At 46.3% G+C, this 26353-nt stretch overlaps 1 protein-coding gene across 1 annotated transcript in view; it reads left to right on the top strand.

Moving 5' to 3' along the window:
* The window catches only part of plxnb2b (plexin b2b), a 177556-nt gene that overhangs the window by 147233 nt on the left and 3970 nt on the right, over window positions 1-26353 (top strand). Inside the window, exons 10-35 of the mRNA XM_064930236.1 lie at window positions 113-224; window positions 428-529; window positions 717-812; window positions 1199-1286; window positions 2081-2259; window positions 2642-2790; window positions 2997-3108; window positions 3707-3843; window positions 4191-4373; window positions 6249-6357; window positions 7327-7536; window positions 10710-10895; window positions 11133-11266; window positions 11831-11931; window positions 14012-14241; window positions 14569-14750; window positions 15472-15538; window positions 15713-15859; window positions 20243-20399; window positions 20594-20694; window positions 20922-21006; window positions 21164-21312; window positions 23964-24124; window positions 25119-25266; window positions 25465-25529; window positions 25675-25750. Of these exons, the coding sequence (XP_064786308.1) occupies window positions 113-224; window positions 428-529; window positions 717-812; window positions 1199-1286; window positions 2081-2259; window positions 2642-2790; window positions 2997-3108; window positions 3707-3843; window positions 4191-4373; window positions 6249-6357; window positions 7327-7536; window positions 10710-10895; window positions 11133-11266; window positions 11831-11931; window positions 14012-14241; window positions 14569-14750; window positions 15472-15538; window positions 15713-15859; window positions 20243-20399; window positions 20594-20694; window positions 20922-21006; window positions 21164-21312; window positions 23964-24124; window positions 25119-25266; window positions 25465-25529; window positions 25675-25750 (3466 nt within the window). The remainder of the gene's footprint in view (window positions 1-112; window positions 225-427; window positions 530-716; window positions 813-1198; window positions 1287-2080; window positions 2260-2641; window positions 2791-2996; window positions 3109-3706; window positions 3844-4190; window positions 4374-6248; window positions 6358-7326; window positions 7537-10709; window positions 10896-11132; window positions 11267-11830; window positions 11932-14011; window positions 14242-14568; window positions 14751-15471; window positions 15539-15712; window positions 15860-20242; window positions 20400-20593; window positions 20695-20921; window positions 21007-21163; window positions 21313-23963; window positions 24125-25118; window positions 25267-25464; window positions 25530-25674; window positions 25751-26353) is intronic.

Genomic DNA, 26353 nt, shown 5'->3' with positions numbered 1-26353 from the left:
GCTTTGTTTATTGGAAGGTGGAGAGACATGTTTACCATCAACAACAGCTACAGGAATACTGTCACAGTTTTTAAAATTGAGTGCGCCTCCCGGCTGTGTGCGTGTGTCCTAGGTGTATGTCATGTGTGGCCAGTCCATGGGGCTGCCAGTGGAACACACAGGACCACACCTGCCAGGACGTGGATGGTACTGTGTCGGGCCCTCAGATCATCAAACACAGACAGGTAAGTGCTCCGTTAAACGGGTTCAAATGCATTACGGTTCGTTCGAGCCTTTGCATGGCATGTCAATGTGCAAGTCAACAGATCCGTCAGAGAGCTGACAAGCGATCCGTCTGGATGAGAGTTTGTCTGCTGAAGTTCAAAAAGGCCTATTGTTCTGACATGTTCATTTCTGACATTGACATTTCATTTTCGTCTCTGTTTAGGGAGCGAGGTGTCCCCAGTTTGAAAACCCTGACCCTGTGCTCATTCCTGTTGGGTTCAAAACCACCATCAGCTTCGAGGGCATCAATCTGGATGTGTACCAGGTAAATGGCATGTTTTAAATATTTGACATCGCTGTTATATTAGGTTTACATTTAGACACTCCTCGAATCTACGGAAGTGCAGAAGAACAGCGGGCGCTTGTTAGTGGTGAATCCGCCGATAGTCACGTTGAGTTGAACCCTTTTGTTCCTGAGCCATGTACACAACAAACCCTCTCCTCCTCTGCAGGGCCGGACATTCACCATCGGCACGGAGCTGATGAGGAGCTTGAAGGAGGACGTCAGATCTGAAGACGGGCCCTTCTACAGTTTCAGCGGTTTTAATGTGCGTCACTACTGCTTATTGACCCACGCCTGTCAATTGTAGCTTTCACTTCACTCTGTCTTGAAGGGGTGAAGGGTTCATAAGCTTGGTCAGGATGTTGTAATGTATGGTCACTTTACCTGGTTTGTGTCAGTCAGTTTGATATTATAGCACCCCCCCGTGGACAAAAAAACCCCACTGTTTTTTTGTTTGTTTATATCCTCAAACTGCGTTTTCTGTGATTGGAAGACGTCTTTGAAACGGTACAGATACTTATTCCGACATCTTCTGCTGTTTCCGAATGGTTGCCGATGTGTATAAGTCACGAAGAGAACTTTTCTCTGGCATATTTTGGAGATGTGTCATTAATCACTGGATTAATAGGTTGTTTGTGTTCCCGTCTCTAGTTTTCCTTCGACAAGTCACAGGAAACCAACGTTCTGTTCTACGTGAAGGACAAAGAGACGGGCAGGAAGATAGACAGCACGCTGAATGGTAAGTGGTACATGCAAATATGCAACCGTGTTGACCCGAGGTGGAAAAGTACCCAGTTGTCCTCGTTTTAAGTAAAGATGCCTTAATAGAAAATGACTCAAGTAAAAGTGAAAGTCACCCAGTAAAATACTACTTGAGTAAAAAATCTTGAAGTATTTGGTTTTAAATATACTTAAGTATCATAAATCATAACGTAGCATAAATCATTTCACATTCATTATATTAAACAAACCAGACAGCACATTTTTCTTGTTTTTTAAATAATTTATAATAATTTATTTAATTTATAACATTATTCACAAATGAAGCATGTGTATTTAGTGAGTCTGCCAGATCAGAGGCAATAGATGACCAGGGATGTTCTCTTCACCATTTTCCTGTATTGCTAAGCATTCAAAATGTAACTAGTACTTTTGGGTGTCAGGGAAAATGTAATGCAGTAAAAAGTACATTATTTTCTTTAGGAACGTAGTGAAGTAGAAGTAGAAGCTGTCAAAAATATAAACACCGAAGTAAAGTAAAGACACCCCCAAAAAACGATTTTATACTTAAATACTTTACAACACTGCTGTTTACAACATCCCAAAGGACTATGTGGACATAAAACGACAATAGGGGAAGCCTTATCTGGCAAAGTGATACATTAATACATTGACACATTTACCAACATACTCTTTGCCATCATCTAAGTGAATTAGTCCAAAACCATTGTTGTACTACTGATGGCCCAGTGTCATGTAAATGAAATGACAGAATAGTCCCTAGTATTCGACGGCTCTCCTCTTCCTTCACAGTGACCTTATATAACTGCTCACTGGGCCGGGAGGATTGCAGCCTGTGTAAGAACGCTGCTCCTAAGTACAGTTGCGTGTGGTGCGCCAAGAGAAAGTCGTGCGTCTATGAGAAGCTGTGTATTGACCAGGCCACAGAGGACCCGCAGGACACCGAGTGCCCTGACCCACAGATCGCTGACGTGAGTAACACACATGTCTTTGAACCTGCAACAAAATCGACTATTGATTATCACCGACTGACTAGACATTTTGATGTTCACTTCGATGACTGGTCTTATTTCATCCCCCAGTAGCTACCGACAATGAGGTCTTGTTCAATGGCTGTCGAATGCCCACACGCGAAAGGGACGCCTCTGATCAATTGTCAATTCTAATGGCTGGGCTACAGTCGCGAACACAGTCTTTCACAGACTGCGGGGTCACATTCTGAACGAGTTTGTGTCTTATTTCAAGGTGCTCCTCTGCAAACGACTGTGTGCACTTTCATCCAAAAGCGTCCGGGTACTGCATAGTAACCTCGAAACCTGCCATCTTAAACCTGTTCCCCAATCCCCCTCTCAGATCATCCCTCGCTACGGACCCGTGAAGGGGGGCATCTCTGTCACCATTAAGGGCTCCAATCTGGGCATCCACAAGGAGGACATCAAGGCCGTCAGTGTGGTGGGGGTCCCCTGCATACACCAGGAGGACCGATACGCCGTCTCCACCAGGTAAACACACCAAATGGCCCCCGATTCCCTTTATAGTGCACTGCTTTAGACCAGCGCTCCACGGGACACACCCGCAGCCTCTGAGTGTGTGTAGATGGGCGACAGAAGGGGTTGGTACCGTGGCGCGTTGTGTGTTCTGTCGTATACTGTGGCCTACCCAAATGTACACGAGCCCTCAAATGTCTTCCTTCCTCCCGGGTCTCTAGTGTGGTGTGCGAGATCGGCCCCTTGGACCCGCTGAGCACCAACTGGGGGCCGGTGGAGGTGGAGCTGGAGGGAGGGAAGAGAGGAACGTCCTCCGTTTTCTTCACATACCGGGTAGCTAACCTGCCGCATGTCTTCACTTCAATCACAGTCCTACACTTCTGGATGGGAGGGCGGACTCATGAAGTGTCGGACTGATTTGGTTATGTTATCAGCATTGTTTTATTTTCAATTTCCCAGCTATGCAGACGCTGTATTAAAGAGCCCCTTTATCAGTACGCATGAAGGGCATGACATTTAAGTGTAATAATGTTCTGTGAATAAGCTACTCTGGGGCTGCCACATGACACTGGCAGGTAATGCCCAGAACGATAAGATGAAATTGAGTTTTGTATATTATAGTTGTGTGTATTATTTTAGAATGTGCGATACGCCGCTTCCATTTCCTCTGGTGCCTTAACAGGGTACGCTGGAGCAATTTGACTGTCTGTCTTTATATCTCACACGGCTAAAGCTTCCCCACAGGGGACCGCTCCGCCTAACTGTTTACTCAGCAAATTGAAGGAAATGCGTGTGGGGGTGTGGGGGTGTGTGGTGTGTGTGTGTGTGTGTGTGTGTGTGTGTGTGTGTGTGTGTGTGTGTGTGCCTTGTGAGGGGAAGAAATGAGACATGAATAGGATGACAGGGCGTGTTTTCTTACATGATCCTCCAGGACCCCATAGCCAGCTCGGTTCACCCCGACAAGGGCTCCAAGGCCGGGGGCATGGTCATCACCATCTCTGGCTCCAACCTGGACACAGCCACCAGGGAGGACGTCAGCGTCACCGTCGGCGGGGTGGTGTGCACTGTGTAAGTACTGCTGCATCCTGGGAAAGGAACTAGTAATAGGCAAGGTTGTGGTGGTCTGGTCACTGGTCACCTGCAGATTATTTCCCTTCAGCCAACCATTTAGGCATGACAACGTGCAAAATAACAGGTGCTTTAAGCATAAGTGTGTACAGATCTAGCAAGCAGGGTTGATGTATTGAAAAAGACCTTCATGAAAAAGACCTTCTTGGCCATGGTTTTCTTTAACAAGAAAGCCCAGTAATTACCTAGCTGTCATGGTTCTGCCATGTTAGTCTCCTGTGCACCGTGACCCCTGTTGACCCCTAGTTCTGAGTGGTCTGTGTCCCTGGCTGTGTCCTTGTCTGCAGGGAGACTTTCGGTGCGAACATCACCTGCAGGATGGGAGAGTACCGGGCAGACAAGGTCCCCTCTGACCTGCTCATGGTCACGGTAAAGTATGGGAAGAGCACCACCACGGCCGTCCCCACAGCCTTCCAGTTCTGGGAGAACCCCACTATCCTGGACCACCACCCCAAGGGAAGCTTTGTGTGGTGAGTATCAGACCTCTAGAGACAAGAAGCTATTATAGAGGCTTCCACTTTGTCTCACATCAACTAGCAAGACAACTCCATCTGCACTGAGACGTGATGCGTTAGAATGATGCCACCTGTCGTAAGACAATGAAAGCTTCCCTAGTGTAGTTTAATGGCATTCAATTTCCAACACACCTGGCTCCCTCTCCTGACAACAGTTTGTAGCATCAATGTCAAATCAAATCAATGTCAAGTCAGAATTTGTCCCATCCACCGATGGTCCTTCCACCACATATGGACGGTTAAATGTTTAGACCTTACCATGAAATTCTTGCTTACACGCCCTTAACCAACAATGCAGTTCAAGAAATAGAGCTAAGAAAATATTGACTAAATTAACTGAAGTAAAACGTTTGTTTTTATAATAACAAGTAACACAAGAAAATGACATAACAATAATGAGGCGCTATACAGGGAGTACAGATTAGTTGAGGTCATTTGTAAAGTGACGATGTATAGATAATATCAGCGAGTAGCAGCAGTGTAAAAACATTATTAATAGTCTGGGTGGCAATTTCATGAATTGTTCAGTTGTCTTATAGCTTGGGGGTAGAAGCTGTTAAGGAGCCTTTCGGTCCTAGACTTGGTACCGCTTGCCATGCGGTAACAGAGAGAACAGTCTATGACTTGGGTGACTGGAGTCTTTGACAATTTTTTGGGCCTTCCTCTGACACCACCTGGTATAGAGGTCTGGGAAGTCAGGAAGCTTGGCCCCAGTGATGTACCCTCTGTAGCAACTTACGGTCAGATGCCGAGCAGTTGCCATACCAGGCAGTGATGCAACCGGTCAGGATGCTCTCGATGGTGCAGCTGTAGAACTTTCTGAGGATCTGGGGACCCATGCCAAATCTTTTCAGTCTCCTGAGGGGGAAAAGGTGTTGTCATGCCCTCTTCATGACTGTCCACTTCAGCCTCGTCGATGTTAATGGGGGTCTGTTTGGCCCTCCTTTTTCTATAGGCAATGATCATCTCTTTTGTTATTCTCACATTGAGGGAGAGATTGTTGTCCTGGCACCAAACTGCCAATTCTTTGACTTCCTCCCTATAGGCTGTCTCATCGTTGTCAGTGATCAGGCACAGGGACTATGATGGTCTGTTTGAAACATGTAGGTATTACAGACTCGATCAGGGAGAGTTTGAAAATGTCAATGAAGACACTTGCCAGTTGGTCCGTGCATGCTTTGAGTACACATCCTGGTAAGTTGTCTGGCCCCACACCGTTTGAATGTTGACCTGTTTAAAGGTCTTGCTCACATCGGCTACGGAGAGCGTGATCACACAGTCGCCCAGAACAGCTGGTGCTCTCATGCATGCTTCAGTGTTGCCTATAATCCATGGCTTCTGGTTGCAATGGTACGGTCACTGTGGAGACGACATCGTAGATGCACTTATTGATGAGTGCTGATGAAGAGAGAGTTGATTAAGCCGGTGACTGAGGTGGTATGCTCCTCAATGCCATTGGATGAATCCCGGAACATATTCCAGTCTGTGCTAGCAAAACAGTCCTGTAGTGTAGCATCTGTGTCATCTGACCACTTCCGTATTGACCGAGTCACTGGTAATTCCTGCTTTAGTTTTTGCTTGTAAGCAGGAGGATAGAATTATGGTCAGATTTGCCAAATGGAGGTCGAGGGAGAGCTTTGTACTCGTCTCTGTGTCTGGGGTAAAGGTGGTCTCGAGTTTTTCTCCTCTGGTTACACAGGAATGCTGGTAAAATTAGATAAAATGGATTTAATGTGATATCTCATTCTGTTGGATGAAATGTGAATGTGATCCCCTCCTTGGGTTAAAACCATTCATTTCGGCCCTTTGTTTGCGGTGATGTTGTTTCAGTGGTGGAAGGACCATCGTGGTGACAGGATCCGGGTTTGACCTCATCCAGAACGCCATTATGAGGGTCCAGGCCTCGGCAGACGAGTGGTCCGGCATGACTCCTACTGAGGTATGGATTCATCTCTCTCTTTCTCTCTCGTTCTCTTTCTCTGCCTCTCTGTTTCACTATCTCTCCACCGCTGGCAGTGTATCAGGTTATATGTCAATCAAACCTCAGTCACTCCAGCTCAGCCCTAAATCTAAATCCTAAACCACCCCTCTGTCGCAACCACATATGGACGGTTAAATTACTCCCCATAAACTAGCTTTCAGTGATCAGGAAGAAAGACGCCATAGGCCTGCATTACTGCCTCATTATAGACCATAATTCCTTAAACCTGGAAGATTGCATCAAAAAAAGCTCTGATTCCTCCAGAAATAATCAAGCGAGTTTGACTTAATGTCACACAGTCCACCCAGAGCTACTGTAGGGGCTTTGCAGACGTAGACTCCTGCCCCCTGATGCCTTGGGCGGGATAAGCAGCAATTTTATGCATTTCATTTAGAGGCTATATTGAATAGAGGAATTAAGTTTCCAGCTGATGATGTGGTTAAGCAGCTTTGATCTGTTCTGCTCCTCTCTCTCTCTCCCTGGGTGGCAGGGACTTGAGGCTGGGGTCTTAGGGGAAGCCCCACAAACTGGTGGTTGGTAAAGTTGACTTATTAAAGACCTTGAAATCACAATCTTTCCGTGGTAATATTCGGTATATTCTGGCCGGTCTGAACTGTATACAACTACCCTTCATGTTGCTGGACCCCAGGAAGAGTAGCTGCTGCCTTGGCAGATCCTGAATCAATACAAATTCAAGCTCAACATTTAATGTAGACCCATAGTGGTTCTAAAATGTATGTTTCTTGGAATGAGCATAGTGTGATGGTTAAAGACTATAGCCATTATGTTGTTTTTCACCTCTGTATATGTACAGGAACAGTATGGAAAACAGAGCGGTCTCGCCCTAAACAAAATAGGCACATGGCATCTTTTTAATTCTGTGGGTCTCACCTCTCCTCCTCTCCTGCTCCTCTCATCGTCCCCCAGTACCTCCAGGAGGCTCTGAATAAGAACGACACGGTTCTTCGGTTCCTGTCCCCTGCCGTCAACAGGTCCTCTGAGACCCAGGTGTTCAGGACCTTCATCCAGCTGGACAACTGGGTGAGGGAGCTCAAGCCTTTCGACTACCACCCCAACCCTGCCTTCAACCCCCTCACCAAGAAGATCATCACTGAGACCTCCATCATCATCGTCACTGTGAGTATGTTGCACTCGAAATGAGGAAATTAAAAGACTGTGTTTTGATTTGGGCCAGGAGTTTTTTTCCTGGCCAATGTGAGCTGACCTAGTATACAGTGCATTCAGAAAGTATTCAGACCCCTTGACTTTTTCCACATTTTGTAACGTTACAGCCTTGTTTTAAAATGGATTAAATTAATTTTTTGCCTCATCAATCTACACGCAATACCCCATAATGACAAAGTAAAAACAGGTACCTTATTTACATACGTATTCAGACACTTTGCTATAAGGCTCGAAAGTGAGCTCAGGTGTATCCTGTTTCCATTGATTATCCTTGAGATGTTTCTACAAGTTGATTTAGAGTCCATCTGTGTTAAATTCAATTGATTGGACATGATTTGGAAAGGCACACACCTGTCTATATAAGGTCCCACAGTTGACAGTGCATGTCAGAGCAAAAACCAAGCCATGAAGTAGAAAGAATTGTCCGTAGAGCTCTGAGACAGGATTGTGTCGAGGCACAGATCTGGGGAAGGGTGCCAAAAAAATGTCTGCAGCATTGAAGGTCCCCGAGAACACAGTGGCCTCCATCATTCTTAAATGGAAAAGTTTGTAACCACCAAGATTTTTCCTAGATCTGGCCATCCGGTCAAACTAAGCAGTCGGGGGAGAATGGCCTTGGTCAAGGAGGTGACCAAGAACCCAATGGACACTCTGACAGAGCTCCAGAGTTCCTCTGTGGATATGGGAGAACCTGCCAGAAGGACAACCGTCTCTGCAGTACTCCACCAATCAGGCCTTTATGGTAGAGTGGCCAGACGGAAGCCACTCCTCATTTAATGGCACATGACAGCCCGCTTGGAGTTTGACAAAAGGCACCTAAAGGACACAAATAAGATTCTCTGGTCTGATGAAACCAAGATTGAACTCTTTGGCCTGAATGCCAAGCGTCACCTCTGGAGGAACCCCGGCATCATTCCTACGGTGAAGCACTGGTGGTGGCAGCATCATGCTGTGGAGATGTTTTTCCATGGCAGCGAGCTGGGAGACTAGTCAGGTACAGAGCGATCCTTGATGAAAACCTGCTCCAGAGCGCTCAGGACCTCAGACTGGGGTGAAGGTTCACCTTCAAACGGGACAACGACCCTAAGCGCACAGCCAGGACAACGCTGGAGTGGCTTCGGGACAAGTCTCTGAATGTCCTTAAATGGCCCAGCCAGAGCCCGAACTTGAACCCAATCTAGTATCTCTGGAGAGACCTGAAAATAACTGTGCAGCGACACTCCCCATCCAACCTGACAAATCTTGAGAGGATCTGCAGAGAAGAATGGGAGAAACTTCCCAAAGACAGGTGTGCCAAGCTTATAGCGTCATAACCAAGACTGTAATCACTGCCAATGGTGCTTCAACAAAGTACAGAGTAAAGGGTCTGAATACTTATGTAAATGTGATATGGGGTATATGGTGTAGATTGATGAGGGAAAAATACCCAATTGAATCCTTTTTAGAGTAAGGCTGTGTCGTGACATTGTATTAGTTAATGTGACGACTGTTGTTCATCGAATGATTAACGTTTCTAATTGCGTGATTAACTGAATCAAGAAATTATTAACTCATTAACCTGGGGCACCATGGGAAAACAAGTTTTTATTGAGTTTCTATTTCCCAAATTAACTCAAAGAATATCAGAATATCGATTTTACAACAGCCGCTAATTAACCAGTTGCCTCTACCAATCTCGTTCTGAACGTCATATAGCCCGTGAATCTGCACGGACCCGGGTCTCACCAATGAGTTCGTACCACAACTATCTTAGTTGAATATTTATTTACTAAAAAGCTAAAAGGATGATAAAAGATACACATAGACAAAACACATTATAGGCTATTGATTAGAACTCAGTATAATGGGCCAACACACTATGGCGCGTGTTACCCACAATGAGGATTTCAAAAGAGAGAGAACAAAGAAAGTACACAAGAGAAATATACATTTGGGTGAATTTGTCAGCTATACTTATTCTAACCCTAGCCTTGCCCCAAACTGCCGCTCTTATGGGTCAGAATATAATGATGTAATTACGTGGGGATGATCTCCGAGGATTCTCTGCGTGGACCGTTCAGCTGTTCGATGACGCACTACTCCGGCGCACCTCCCTGATCGCCCTTCCGATGTCAGTGTCCTTTTGGACTTAGGAGTCTGTTCCCTCACCCTTTGCTCTGGAAGGGGTCTTCTGAGGACAGACAGCTCTGTAGCTCAGAACTCACAGCATAGGAATGGAAGATACCACGATGCGATGGGAGATGGAGGCTAGTTGGTTTGACTTGAATTCACCCGCTTAGACACAGCTACTCATCCGTAGCTTGGGTAGAAAAGGATTTCTTTGCCTTCAAACTTGCATTGTGTTCTGGGTTCGTTGACTTTTTAGACCTTGCTGCAGCTTGGATCAGGTAGTCTCCTCTGTGAATTCTTTACTCACAGGTTCTATACCCTTGGGTCAGAAGTGGGCGTAACCGCCTTTAGGGCAATTCTCTGGGCGTACCACGTTAATGAGGCAAGGTCTGGATTTGATTCAAATCCAATTTTAGACAACTAACTAACATTTCATCTTCCCCAAAACATTCTCTTTGATTTGGATATTTTCCATACAACGTACAATGTATAAACATCAAACATATACGAGGAAAACTCTTCACATTACAATGTTTTCGTAATAACGTCATCTATTAACCTTTAATAACAAAACATAAATGACATACATTTTCATATTCCATCTATCGTCATGACCACCATTGTGGCTGACGGAAACCGTTGTTCCAAAGTCCCTTTATTTCATGTTTAATGTTCTGAGGCTGGTTCTCCATAGTAACAGGACAAAGGAATGTTGTCTGTGGCCTGAGATTTACCAGGTGCGAGAGGGGTCATAAACCCCCCCACATCTTCAGATCCCTAGATCACTCCTCCTCTTTTGGGGTTGAGAGATAATCTATAGGATTGTGGTCTCCTGTAACCTGACCTGGTCAGGACAGTCATGACAGCTGTAATGTTACAAAACGTACTGGAAGGTACAACTAGGGTACAACTACATGTTTTCCAGTGCAGGTTACATGTTCTGGGGAAAAAGTCCTGTTTGCAGTTATTAATCTTGATCTACACAATAATTCCATTCTCTACGGTTTCCCTGGTAGGGCCGAGGCTTCTCCAAGGCCATGACAGCCAAGGAGGCCCAGGCGTTTGTGGGGGACATCCCCTACTTTGTCAACACCCTACAAGATGACAAGCTGTTCCTGGACCCCCCATCCAGCCAGCCCCGGGCCCTCTCCAAACGTCACCGCAGACGCAGAGAAACCAGCTCCGACCCATTGGACCTGCTTGTGAGAATACACACACACACACACTGGACGACACAGGTACATTGATCTGTCGTAGCTATCTTTTCATTTATCTGCAGTTTCCTGAAGATGGGTAATTAAATTCTGCCTGCCAAAATAGATTCAGGGTCATTTGGTGTCAGGGAAATGTAATGTTAAAAGTTCCCAATATTGTATTGAAGAGATTCTCCTATCTACAGTGTTGATGATAACTCTCCCGCTGTGACCTGTGTGTTTCAGATTAAGTTTGGGAATGGAGAGTGGGTGGTGGGCTCTGTGCACTACGAGAGGAAGAACGAGGTATCTCTCTTAATCATCCCTGCAGTCATCGTCCCCATGCTACTCATCATCCTCATTTCTGTCTACTGCTACAGGTCAGCTACGCAACCAGCATACCGGACAGTACACCATACCGCCTTTCCCCATGCATGTGTGGCCGACAACTTCAGTTGGTGTCACGGAGCCAAGCCAGCTGAATGATGCACACTTGACAGAAATGTACAATGTTACGTGTGTGTGTGTGTGTGTGTGTGTGTGTGTGTGTGTGTGTGTGTGTGTGTGTGTGTGTGTGTGTGTGTGTGTGTGTGTGTGTGTGTGTGTGTGTGTGTGTGTGTGTGTGTGTGTGTGTGTGTGTGTGTGTGTGTGTGTGTGTGTGTGTGTAAGTAAGTAAGTAAGTAAGTAAGTAAGTAACCAGGTAAGCCAGTTGAGAACAAGTTCTCATTTACAACAGCGATCTGGCCACGATAAAGCAAAGCAGTGCGACACAAACAACAACAGAGATACACATGGAATAAACAAACATACATTCAATAATACAATAGAAAAGGTATATACAGTGTGTGCAAATGAGGTAGGATAATACTTACCTCCCCCGTAAGGCAACAAATAGGCCATAGTAGCGAAATAATTACAATAGCAATATGTGTGTGTGCGTGTAGGAGGAAGAGCCAGCAGGCTGAGAGAGAGTATGAGAAGGTGAAACACCAGCTGGAGAATCTGGAGGAGAGTGTACGAGACCGCTGCAAGAAAGAGTTCACAGGTACTACATTATAACCACAGCTGTTAAACAGAACTGCCTAAGGCCACCAAGGTTCTTCATTACACAATATTTTACATAATTATACATTCCTTCTACTTCATATGAAGTTCTTCATCGACACATTCATCTGCTTGGCACTTTTTCTTTATCCAAATCTGTCCCAGGAGTTGGTTCAGCACTTCGGTTGCTTTCTCAGAGTCTGACGGCTTCTGGAGGTGTTCCTTTAGGTCATGGTGCTTTCCCGTTTTTCAGTTTTTGGATGCCTTTCTTTATTTCATGTTTACTGGGAAGTTTTGCTTGATATTCAGGGCACAAAAGTAACTTGCACACTAGAGGATTGCACCACATAACACTATTACACTATTGAAGGTGTTTAAAGCGGCAATCCTTAATTGAAACGTTGGCAAAGTGTTCTACCCGCCACAGTTTCAGTAAAAAGCTGAGGGATGGGGCTGGAGAAATGCAACCACTCTCAAATCCATAGACTACGCTGTTGATACAAGGTCTGACCATGCATCATATCAACATTTAGTTTTAACCATGTTCTTAGGCTATACAGTGGTTGTTTACATTTACTTTGTTTACAAACATTGGAGTAAAACAAGATTTTATTTTGGGTTCTGATCCATGATTTATCTGTACAGAGCATTCGGAAAGTATTCAGACCCCTTCCCCTTTTCCACATTTTGTTACGTTACAGCCTTATTCTAAAATGGATTCAATTATTGTTTCCCTCATCAATCTACATGCAATACCCCATATGACAAAGCGAAAACAGTTTTTTTTTTTTTGGGGGGGGTCAATTTTTTTCCAGACCCTTTGCTATGAGACTCAAAATTTTGCTCAGGTGCATCCTGTTTCCACTGATCATCCTTGAGATGTTTCTACAAGTTGATTGTAGTCCACCTGTGGTAAATTCAATTGAGTGGACATGATTTGGAAAGGCACCAACCTGTCCATATAAGGTCCCACAGTTGACAGTGCATGTCAGAGCAAAAACCAAGACATAGGTGTGATTTCAGGACGAGTCTCTGAATGTCATTGAGTGGCCCAGCCAGAGCCCGGACTTGAACCCGATCCAACATCTCTGGAGAGACCTGAAAATAACTGTGCAGCAACACTCCCCATCCAACCTGACAGAGCTTGAGAGGATCTGCAGAGAAGAATGGGAGAAACTCTCCAAATGCAGGTGTGCCAAGCTTGTAGGGTCATACCCAAGAAGACTTGAGGACTGTAATCGCTGCCATAAGTGCTTCAACAAAGTACTGAGTATAGGGTCTGAATACTTATGTAAATGTGATATTTATTTTTATTTTTTTTAATACATTTGCAACTATTTCTAAAAACCTGTTTTTGCTTTGTCATTATGGGGTATTGTGTGTAGATTGATGAGGGGGGGACAATTGAATCCATTTTAGAATAAGGCTGTAACGTAACAAAATGTGGAAAAAGTCAAGGGTTCTGAATACTTTACAAATGCACTGTACACTAGATGACTGATAGGGGTGCTGTTTTGAAGCCACCGTGCCTCCATCTTGGCACTCCCCAACCATTGTTACAAGTATTTCTAAAGCTCTAGAAATACATTTCATTAATGTCTACATTAATTTTTGCCACGTTTATTATATTAGACACCTTAATGCATACTTTTCAATTATATTCTGTGAGCTAAACATAAAAAAAACATATAAAAACATTTTCATTAAAGTATAATGTTTTGAGATGACTAATGTTACTGTTCCCACTACAACAGAAAATGTGTCGGAATAACATTGTTTCAACCCCACTGAAAGTGAGATTTTCATAGTTTGAGTTTTCTTACATGTGAAACTGCATTTCACATATGAGGTGAAGACATGTTATTCTCCTCACATGTGAAAAGCTGGTGTCAACATGTGAACTCTAAATGTAATACGCGGGGAAATATGTTTTTGCTTGTGAAATTTAAGCTCAACATGTGAAAAAAGCTATTTCGCATTTTTCTCGTAAAGGAGTAAATGTTTACTGTATGTTGCTCAAAAGTCTAAGGATGAGGACATGTGCAAAGTACTTAGATGTTTCTTCGTCTCTCCCCTGTCAGACCTGATGATAGAGATGGAGGACCATACCAACGACCTGAGCGAGGGGCGAATCCCCTTCCTGGACTATAAGACCTACACGGACCGCGTCTTCTTCCTGCCCTCCAAGGACGGGGCCAATGATGTGATGATCACGGGCAAGCTGGACATCCCTGAGGCACGGAAGGCCATCGTGGCCCAGGCCCTCAACCAGTTCTCCAACCTGCTCAACTCCAAGACCTTCCTCATTAACGTAAGGCACATTGGTTGTATTTCAGTAGTCTAAAGAGGCTTTCTCTTCTTGTTTCCCTGATCTTAATCTGCCCTGATCTAAAAAAAACAATGAAAGGTGAAAGCTGTGTTGGATGCCTGTTGGATATATTGGTGGCCTGTATATGTGTTATGCCTGCACCAGTCCAATCTGTTCATATTAGAGCAAAGGAAAGGAGACCTGGAGAGATGGCTATTTCAGATGATTGCGATCTCCCATCCATTGTTTGAGTTGGAAGATTTACCAACAATTCATGTCAACTGGATTGTCGTTAACTGGGTCTTTTGTCAATCTTCATTGTGTGTGTAGTTCATCAAGACTCTGGAGGGCCGTCCAGACTTCAACGCCCGGGCCAAGGTGTACTTTGCCTCCCTGCTGACGGTGGCTCTGCACGGGAAGCTGGAGTACTACACTGACATCATGAGGACCTTGCTGCTGGAGCTCATGGGGAACTATGTCGACAGCAAGAACCCCAAACTCATGCTGCGCAGGTCAGGGGTATTACTCTCTAGCTTTAGGTTCTGTTTGCTTTAGATTTGGTAGCTTAAGTTTTGGTAGTTTTAGTTTTGAAAGCTGTGGCTTTAGTTTCGCTAGATTTAGTTTTGGTAGCTTTAGCTATGGTAGCTTTAGCTTTGGTGGCTTTAGTTTCGCTAGATTTAGTTTTGGTAGCTTTAGCTTTGGTGGCTTTAGTTTCGGTAGATTTAGTTCTACTAGCGTATGTTCTGGTTTCCCATGGCAGCCAACATCACACCTAACAGCCAGTGGCTTGTCCGTTTAGCCTACAACACCAGCGTTGGAGACAGTGACCATCTCTAGTTCACAGCAGAAAGGAGATCCTGAACAGAGCCTTGTTGTCTTGTGTAACAGAACCTGGGGTTGTGTCATGTCAACTGTCAACTGTGCTCGGCAGTGTTTGAGTGGCTGTGCTGCAGTACAACATGTGTAATTATCTCCAATGGAGGAGCTAATTATGCTGATTGGTCCATTGTTCTAACATCCTCCACATACACATAACTGTTCATTGGATGTGCTAATGCCTGACAATAGGTCCTGTGAATGGAGAGGGGTTACAGCAGTTCATTCTAAAGGTTGCTTTTTTTATTGGTATTGTGAGATGTGTCAGTCACTCTTTTGTTTTGTCCTGTAGGTCGGAGACTGTAATAGAAATGTTGAGATGTGTCACTCAGCCCTGTGTTTTGTCCTGTCCTGCAGGTCGGAGACCGTTGTGGAGAGGATGCTGTGTAATTGGATGTCCATCTGTCTTTACCAGTTCCTCAAGGTGATGACATGACACTCTTTCATTCAATATATTGCTGGTATGTCATTAGTATGACTGTGTGCGTTAAGGAGCCTCCTGAGTTAAGAAAAACGTTATTTTTGTGGACATTTCATATTATGTGAAGAGTGTCAGAGAGTGTTCTGACTGCACTCTGACCCCCTGTGTTGTCAACAGGACTCTGCAGGGGAGCCCTTGTACAAACTGTTCCGAGCCATCAAGCACCAGATCGAGAAAGGTCCAGTAGACGCCAGAGTGAAGAAGGCCAAGTACACCCTGAACGACACGGGCCTGCTGGGAGACGACGTGGAGTACTGCGTTCTGGTGAGTGACGCCATACCGTTACCACGGTTACCCCCCCCGACAACAGCTACTACTGCTATTGTGTTCTTCCGAGTCTGTTCTGACTGCCTTTTCACTGACTGCCCTGATCGCAATCATGTGTCGCATCCATGAACCCTTTTATCTTTTTTATACTGCGTCTACACTGTACCAAGTCAAGAGCCTTTATGTCACGTTATACTGTGCCTACCGTACCTACACTGTACCAAGTCAAGACCCTTTATGTCACGTTATACTGTGTCTACACTGTACCAAGTCAAGACCCTTTATGTCACGTTATACTGTGCCTACCTACACTGTACCAAGTCAAGACCCTTTATGTCACGTTATACTGTGCCTACTGTACCTACACTGTACCAATTCAAGACCCTTTATGTCACGTTATACTGTGCCTACCGTACCTACACTGTACCAATTCAAGACCCTTTATGTCACGTTATACTGTGCCTACCGTACCTACACTGTACCAAGTCAAGACCCTTTATGTCACGTTATACTGTGCCTACCGTACCTACACTGTACCAAGTCAAGACCCTTTATGTCACGTTATACTGTGCCTACCGTACCTACACTGTACCAATTCAAGACCCTTTATGTCACGTTATACTGTGCCTACCGTACCTACACTGTACCAAGTCAAGACCCTTTATGTCACATTATACTGTGCCTACCGTACCTACACTGTACCAAGTCAAGACCCTTTATGTCACGTTATACTGTGCCTACCGTACCTACACTGTACCAATTCAAGACCCTTTATGTCACGTTATACTGTGCCTACCCTACCTACACTGTACCAAGTCAAGACCCTTTATGTCACGTTATACTGTGCCTACCGTACCTACACTGTACCAAGTCAAGACCCTTTATGTCACGTTATACTGTGTCTACCTACACTGTACCAATTCAAGACCCTTTATGTCACGTTATACTGTGCCTACCGTACCTACACTGTACCAAGTCAAGACCCTTTATGTCACGTTATACTGTGTCTACCTACACTGTACCAATTCAAGACCCTTTATGTCACGTTATACTGTGCCTACCGTACCTACACTGTACCAAGTCAAGACCCTTTATGTCACGTTATACTGTGCCTACCTACACTGTACCAAGTCAAGACCCTTTATGTCACGTTATACTGTGCCTACTGTACCTACACTGTACCAATTCAAGGCCCTTTATGTCACGTTATACTGTGCCTACCTACACTGTACCAATTCAAGACCCTTTATGTCACGTTATACTGTGCCTACCGTACCTACACTGTACCAAGTCAAGACCCTTTATGTCACGTTATACTGTGTCTACCTACACTGTACCAATTCAAGACCCTTTATGTCACGTTATACTGTGCCTAGCGTACCTACACTGTACCAAGTCAAGGCCCTTTATGTCACGTTATACTGTGCCTACCGTAGTGGCTGTGTGTAATTATCCAATGGAGAATGAGTATGCTACACTGTACCAATTCAAGACCCTTTATGTCATGTTATACTGTGCCTACCGTACCTACACTGTACCAATTCAAGACCCTTTATGTCACGTTATACTGTGCCTACTGTACCTACACTGTACCAATTCAAGACCCTTTATGTCACGTTATACTGTGCCTACCGTACCTACACTGTACCAAGTCAAGACCCTTTATGTCACGTTATACTGTGCCTACCGTACCTACACTGTACCAAGTCAAGACCCTTTAATGTTACGTTATACTGTGCCTACCGTACCTACACTGTACCAATTCAAGACCCTTTAATGTTACGTTATACTGTGCCTACCGTACCTACACTGTACCAATTCAAGACCCTTTATGTCACGTTATACTGTGCCTACCTACACTGTACCAAGTCAAGACCCTTTATGTCACGTTATACTGTGCCTACCGTACCTACACTGTACCAAGTCAAGGCCCTTTATGTCACGTTATACTGTGCCTACCGTACCTACACTGCCTTTTCACTACTGCCCTACCAATTCAAGACCCTTTATGTCACGTTTATGTCACGTTACACTGTGCCTACCCTTTTGTACTTTTTTATACTGTGCCTACCTACACTGTACCAAGTCAAGACCCTTTATGTCACGTTATACTGTGCCTACCTACACTGTACCAATTCAAGACCCTTTATGTCACGTTATACTGTGCCTACCGTACCTACACTGTACCAATTCAAGACCCTTTATGTCACGTTATACTGTGCCTACCGTACCTACACTGTACCAAGTCAAGACCCTTTATGTCACGTTATACTGTGCCTACCTACACTGTACCAAGTCAAGACCCTTTATGTCACGTTATACTGTGCCTACCGTACCTACACTGTACCAATTCAAGACCCTTTATGTCACGTTATACTGTGCCTACCGTACCTACACTGTACCAATTCAAAACCCTTTATGTCACGTTATACTGTGCCTACCGTACCTACACTGTACCAAGTCAAGACCCTTTATGTCACGTTATACTGTGCCTACCGTACCTACACTGTACCAATTCAAAAACCCTTTATGTCACGTTATACTGTGCCTACCGTACCTACACTGTACCAATTCAAGACCCTTTATGTCACGTTATACTGTGTACCTACACTGTCAAGACCCTTTATGTCACGTTATACTGTGCCTACCGTACCTACACTGTACCAATTCAAGACCCTTTATGTCACGTTATACTGTGCCTACCGTACCTACACTGTACCAAGTCAAGACCCTTTATGTCACGTTATACTGTGCCTACCGTACCTACACTGTACCAAGTCAAGACCCTTTATGTCACGTTATATTGTGCCTACCGTACCTACACTGTACCAATTCAAGACCCTTTATGTTACGTTATACTGTGCCTACCGTACCTACACTGTACCAATTCAAGACCCTTTAATGTTACGTTATACTGTGCCTACCGTACCTACACTGTACCAATTCAAGACCCTTTAATGTTACGTTATACTGTGCCTACCGTACCTACACTGTACCAAGTCAAGACCCTTTATGTCACGTTATACTGTGCCTACCGTACCTACACTGTACCAATTCAAGACCCTTTAATGTTACGTTATACTGTGCCTACCGTACCTACACTGTACCAATTCAAGACCCTTTATGTCACGTTATACTGTGCCTACCGTACCTACACTGTACCAATTCAAGACCCTTTATGTCACGTTATACTGTGCCTACCTACACTGTACCAATTCAAGACCCTTTTTGTCACGTTATACTGTGCCTACCTACACTGTACCAAGTCAAGACCCTTTAATGTTACGTTATACTGTGCCTACCGTACCTACACTGTACCAATTCAAGACCCTTTATGTCACGTTATACTGTGCCTACCGTACCTACACTGTACCAATTCAAGACCCTTTATGTCACGTTATACTGTGCCTACCTACACTGTACCAATTCAAGACCCTTTTTGTCACGTTATACTGTGCCTACCTACACTGTACCAAGTCAAGACCCTTTATGTCACGTTATACTGTGCCTACCTACACTGTACCAAGTCAAGACCCTTTATGTCACGTTATACTGTGCCTACCGTACCTACACTGTACCAATTCAAGACCCTTTTTGTCACGTTATACTGTGCCTAGCTACACTGTACCAATTCAAGACCCTTTTTGTCAAGTTATATTGTGCCTACCGTACCTACACTGTACCAATTCAAGACCCTTTATGTCACGTTATACTGTGCCTAGCTACACTGTACCAATTCAAGACCCTTTTTGTATATGTATGTATATTTATATATATATATTTCTGTATGTAGGCTACCTACACTACCAATTCAAGTTCTGACTCACTGTATATAGGCTACCTACACCGTAGCAATACAAGTTCTGACTCACTGTATATAGGCTATCTTCGTCAGAAGTACCTGTGTTTAACTAATGTGTTTTGCTAATAGCAGATAATTAGATCCCAGCTGTCTACCTTTGTAGAGAAATCCTGTGATAGTTCCTTTTTCAAGGACAATTATCAAATTATACACAATCACTGATCCTGATACAGTAGCTAGCATCCCGTGACTCACTGAGTTGAAGAAGAATGGCACAAAGTAATTACATAGTCTTTCTACGACAGACTTTTTTTTTCAATTACAAAGAGTCTGTTGTATAATCTGTAGTCTCCCTGTCGAGTCGTCAGTTTGTTTGGATTCCGTCTGAGCTGCGAGCTGGGTCACCTGGCCAGAATGACGGGAGTGAGTCCCTTGCTGGCAGCTGCTCGTTAGGCAGACCAGAACGAGGTGACAGCACCTGTGAGCTGTCAAAGACTACCACCTGCCTACAGTAGTTGCCACGGTAACGTTGCCACTGCAGGCTCGCCTCATGCATTTGGCTCTGTTACTCGTCTCAGACTCTGCAGGTGCTGGTGCACGGGGAGGGGCCAGACGTGACGCCCGTCAAGGTGTTGAATTGCGACACGGTGTCCCAGGTGAAGGAGAAGATCATCGAGGCGGTGTACAGGAACCTGCCCTACTCTCAGAGACCCAAGGTGGACAGCGTCACTCTGGGTGAGAAGAGAACACACACACCCACACTCAGTATTCCCGACCCATGTGTTGTGAAGATACTGCATTTGAACACATTAACACCTGCAAGTCTGTAACGATGAGCACCATCTTGTAAGTGGAGTGGTGGTGGATGTCAATAGATTTGAGTCATGACTGGCAGGTGTTCTAAGCTGCTATTCTTGCCCCTGCCACAGAGTGGCGCCCTGGCTCCACGGGGCAGATCCTGTCAGACCTGGACCTGACGTCCCAGAAGGAGGGCAGATGGAGGCGCATCAACACGCTAGCCCACTACAACGTGAGTCATCTAGAGACTGATCCGTTAGGGGTCAGAGAAAAGTCTTAATTCAGCTCTTTACTGGATGCTTGATGAAATAATGCCACAGACGATATGCCCAATACACGTGACAGTGGCACTGTCTAATCAATGGCATGGAATATGAAGTAGGTTCTGAAACCCAATGGCAATCAGCTGACCTGAGTGACGATGTTGAGTTGTAGCTGAACACGGTGTGTGTTTTTCAGGTGCGAGACAACGCTACTCTAGTCCTGTCCCGGGTCCTTCACACTCAACAGAACTACGACCAGAACCAGGATAACCAAGAGGAGAGTAAGTGATCACTAGGAGATGCCAATAAGACATTATAAGGGGTCATGCATGCTGATGACAAGTCTCTCAATGCATTATAACCACATGATAATGCAATATGTCAGCTGGCATTAAGTAGTGTGTTACTGGAAAGTCAAATGATTTTTCTCTCTACTAGGAAACTCTTTGTTGGACGACGACAAGGTGTTCCACCTGGTTCGGCCTGATGAGCTGGATGAGATGAAGTCTAAGAGGGGCAGCATGAAGGACAAGTCCATGACCAAAGCCATCACTGAGATCTATCTCACACGACTGCTCTCTGTCAAGGTATGACTACACTACCAGGCTTAACTACAGTGTTCCGTACTTACAAAAGTCATAAGACGGTTATATCAGGACTAGTCCATGAACAAAGCCGCCAAGGAAATCTGTCTCACACCACTGGTCTTTGTCACGGTGGGCCTGCCATGTTTCAGTACAGTTACATTTCATTCGAGAAAGGGATCTTTGAGATTCATTCTCTAAGAAAAGCTCTTTGAGGATGCTATGTGATAATAAGTGATGGTCAGTCTTCAAACAAAACCTGGTTTGAAGGTGTGGCTCATAGACACTGTGTAAATGACTGCGTCGCAGGTATCGGGCTGCACTAAGGTACCTGGCAGCTCCCTACCTCTCTGGCCTGCCTCGCACTGTGTCTGTTGGCCTGCCTCGCACTGTGTCTGTTGGCCTGCCTCGCACTGTGTCTGTTGGCCTGCCTCGCACTGTGTCTGTTGGCCTGCCTCGCACTGTGTCTGTTGGCCTGCCTCGCACTGTGTCTGTTGGCCTGCCTCGCACTGTGTCTGTTGGCCTGCCTCGCACTGTGTCGGTTAGCCTGCCTCGCACTGTGTCTGTTGGCCTGCCTCGCACTGTGTCTGTTGGCCTGCCTCGCACTGTGTCTGTTGGCCTGCCTCGCGCTCTGTCTGTTGGCCTGCCTCGCACTGTGTCTGTTGGCCTGCCTCGCACTGTGTCTGTTGGCCTGCCTCGCACTGTGTCTGTTGGCCTGCCTCGCACTGTGTCTGTTGGCCTGCCTCGCACTGTGTCTGTTGGCCTGCCTCGCACTGTGTCTGTTGGCCTGCCTCGCGCTCTGTCTGTTGGCCTGCCTCGCACTGTGTCTGTTGGCCTGCCTCGCACTGTGTCTGTTGGCCTGCCTCGCACTGTGTCTGTTGGCCTGCCTCGCACTGTGTCTGTTGGCCTGCCTCGCACTGTGTCTGTTGGCCTGCCTCGCACTGTGTCGGTTGGCCTGCCTCGCACTGTGTCTGTTGGCCTGCCTCGCACTGTGTCTGTTGGCCTGCCTCGCACTGTGTCTGTTGGCCTGCCTCGCACTGTGTCTGTTGGCCTGCCTCGCACTGTGTCTGTTGGCCTGCCTCGCACTGTGTCTGTTGGCCTGCCTCGCACTGTGTCTGTTGGCCTGCCTCGCACTGTGTCTGTTGGCCTGCCTCGCACTGTGTCTGTTGGCCTGCCTCGCACTGTGTCTGTTGGCCTGCCTCGCACTGTGTCTGTTGGCCTGCCTCGCACTGTGTCTGTTGGCCTGCCTCGCACTGTGTCTGTTGGCCTGCCTCGCACTGTGTCTGTTGGCCTGCCTCGCACTGTGTCTGTTGGCCTGCCTCGCACTGTGTCTGTTGGCCTGCCTCGCACTGTGTCTGTTGGCCTGCCTCGCACTGCACTGTGGCCTGTCGCACTGTCTGTTGGCCTGCCTCGCACTGTGTCTGTTGGCCTGCCTCGCACTGTGTCTGTTGGCCTGCCTCGCACTGTGTCTGTTGGCCTGCCTCGCACTGTGTCTGTTGGCCTGCCTCGCACTGTGTCTGTTGGCCTGCCTCGCACTGTGTCTGTTGGCCTGCCTCGCACTGTGTCTGTTGGCCTGCCTCGCACTGTGTCTGTTGGCCTGCCTCGCACTGTGTCTGCACTGTGTCTGTTGGCCTGCCTCGCACTGTGTCTGTTGGCCTGCCTCGCACTGTGTCTGTTGGCCTGCCTCGCACTGTGTCTGTTGGCCTGCCTCGCACTGTGTCTGTTGGCCTGCCTCGCACTGTGTCTGTTGGCCTGCCTCGCACTGTGTCTGTTGGCCTGCCTCGCACTGTGTCTGTTGGCCTGCCTCGCACTGTGTCTGTTGGCCTGCCTCGCACTGTGTCGGTTGGCCTGCCTCGCACTGTGTCTGTTGGCCTGCCTCGCACTGTGTCGGTTGGCCTGCCTCGCGCTCTGTCTGTTGGCCTGCCTCGCACTGTGTCTGTTGGCCTGCCTCGCACTGTGTCTGTTGGCCTGCCTCGCACTGTGTCTGTTGGCCTGCCTCGCACTGTGTCTGTTGGCCTGCCTCGCACTGTGTCTGTTGGCCTGCCTCGCACTGTGTCTGTTGGCCTGCCTCGCACTGTGTCTGTTGGCCTGCCTCGCACTGTGTCTGTTGGCCTGCCTCGCACTGTGTCGGTTGGCCTGCCTCGCACTGTGTCTGTTGGCCTGCCTCGCACTGTGTCTGTTGGCCTGCCTCGCACTGTGTCTGTTGGCCTGCCTCGCACTGTGTCTGTTGGCCTGCCTCGCACTGTGTCTGTTGGCCTGCCTCGCACTGTGTCTGTTGGCCTGCCTCGCACTGTGTCTGTTGGCCTGCCTCGCACTGTGTCTGTTGGCCTGCCTCGCACTGTGTCTGTTGGCCTGCCTCGCACTGTGTCTGTTGGCCTGCCTCGCACTGTGTCTGTTGGCCTGCCTCGCACTGTGTCGGTTGGCCTGCCTCGCGCTCTGTCTGTTGGCCTGCCTCGCACTGTGTCTGTTGGCCTGCCTCGCACTGTGTCGGTTAGCCTGCCTCGCGCTCTGTCTGTTGGCCTGCCTCGCACTGTGTCTGTTGGCCTGCCTCGCACTGTGTCTGTTGGCTTGCCTCGCGCTCTGTCTGTTGGCCTGCCTCGCACTGTGTCTGTTGGCCTGCCTCACGCTGTGTCTGTTGGTCTGCCTCCTTCCAGGGAACACTGCAGCAGTTTGTGGATGACTTCTTCCGCAGCGTGTTGTGTTCCGGGGCGGTGGTGCCGCCCGCAATCAAGTACTTCTTTGACTTCCTGGACGAGCAGGCGCTCAAACATGACAACGTGGATGAGGAGACCATCCACATCTGGAAGACCAACAGGTACACACACACACACTTCCAGAGATGACTCTAAGAAACACATGGACTAAGTAATCAGTATGCGGAATGCAAATATAAAAGTACTTCTATCTCTTCTGCATTCTCAGTCTGAGTGCTCCTGTGGCATTTTAAGTACATAAATTACTGTCAAGTTGGTTAAAGCTCAAGTATTCAATACAGTGTGTTGCATATAGATGTCAGTGACTGACTTGGCGATTGTGAGGATGGGAGATGAGTGATTTAATTATGCTACACCATCTTCAGTTGGCGGGTGCTTGTTTTGTTTATCAAAACAACCGGGGCCTCTTGGATTAAATATGCATGTGTGTATCAGCCATAGTGACAAACAAACATGGTAATTACGTCCCCAGCTAATTTAATTGTACCGTTATATCACATCTCTTTTCTTTTTTTCTTTTCTTTTTTGCCATTGTCTTCTCAATGTCCCGGGAGGTGTTGCCAGCCAATATGAATTCCTATGTTAGTCTGTCTCAGTCGGTGCAGCCTTTAAAGTGATCAGGGAGAAGTACTCCTGGTCTATTGTAGCCTCGTTTGATATCCGGGGCCAACCTGGTATTGGAGGATTTGTATGGATCTGTGTTTGGAATGCTCATTAGCACGCTTATTTACTTCAGCATTCTTTAAGTGTAGTTTACTTATGTTTTGAAGATGCAGGGTATTTGAAAGAGAAAGGGTTGCAGTTGGTTTGGCATGCCTGATGCATATGCGCTTTAAGTTGGACAAAAATGACCAACTTTCATCATTGGCTTGTACTATAATTTGGTTCCACTGAATGGTGAAGATGTGTTTATACACAACGAGGTCCAGACTACCGCTGGTTTTCTGTTCTACCTGATAATTAATTGCACCCACCTGGTGTCCCAGGTGTAAATCAGCCTCTGATAGAGAGTAAGAATGAAAATTAAAGGTGTCATTATTTTAGGGCTGTTGTTAATCGATACTTGGTAGTTATTCTTGACCCCCTCCCCACCAGTTTGCCTCTGAGGTTCTGGGTGAACATCCTGAAGAACCCTCACTTCATCTTCGATGTCCACGTGACGGAGGTGGTGGACGCGTCACTATCCGTCATTGCTCAAACCTTCATGGATGCCTGCACCAAGAGTGAGCACAAACTCAGCAGGGTGAGTCCAAGGGGGAGGGGGAGGAGAGCGATGAGTAGGAGGAGGGGAATAGGAGAAGAAAGAGGGAGGAGGGAGATGAGTAGGAGGAGAAAGAGGGAGGTGATGAGGTCAACATCTCTTAAAAGTTGTTTACCTCTAGTGAGGTAAAAGACAAGAGAACAATATTATAAATGATCATATTTTTTTAATCTCCCCTAGGACTCTCCAAGTAACAAACTACTCTATGCAAAGGAGATCTCCACCTACAAGAAGATGGTTGATGAGTACGTATCGTCAGCAGTCCCCAATGACCTGAACAATTTGTTTAGATTCTTGCTACCAGTGCAGTTATGTTCTGGGCTTGCATTGACGCTCGTCAGTATGTAATGTATAGAGATTATGATCGTATCTCTGTCTGTCTGTGTATAGTTACTACAAGGGCATCAGACAGATGGTATCAGTCAGCGACCAGGACATGAACACTCATCTGGCAGAGGTGTCTCGGGTAAGAAACACCTTTCTCTCTGCCTTCTATCTATGGATGCGTCCCAAATGGAACCCTATTCCCTGTATAGTGCATTATGTTTGACCAGGGCCCACAGAGATATAGGATGCGTCCCAAATGGAACCCTATTCCCTGTATAGTGCATTATGTTTGACCAGGGCCCACAGAGATATAGGATGCGTCCCAAATGGAACCCTATTCCCTGTATAGTGCATTATGTTTGACCAGGGCCCACAGAGATATAGGATGCGTCCCAAATGGAACCCTATTCCCTGTATAGTGCATTATGTTTGACCAGGGCCCACAGAGATATAGGATGTGTCCCAAATGGAACCCTATTCCCTGTATAGTGCATTATGTTTGACCAGGGCCCACAGAGATATAGGATGTGTCCCAAATGGAACCCTATTCCCTGTATAGTGCATTATGTTTGACCAGGGCCCACAGAGATATAGGATGCGTCCCAAATGGAACCCTATTCCCTGTATAGTGCATTATGTTTGACCAGGGCCCACAGAGATATAGGATGCGTCCCAAATGGAACCCTATTCCCTGTATAGTGCATTATGTTTGACCAGGGCCCACAGAGATATAGGATGTGTC

Source organism: Oncorhynchus masou, chromosome 22 (genome assembly GCF_036934945.1).
Source record: "Oncorhynchus masou masou isolate Uvic2021 chromosome 22, UVic_Omas_1.1, whole genome shotgun sequence".
Taxonomy (NCBI): domain Eukaryota; kingdom Metazoa; phylum Chordata; class Actinopteri; order Salmoniformes; family Salmonidae; genus Oncorhynchus; species Oncorhynchus masou.
Note: the sequence above shows the minus strand (reverse complement) of the source record. Positions and strands in the feature narration are given on the sequence as shown.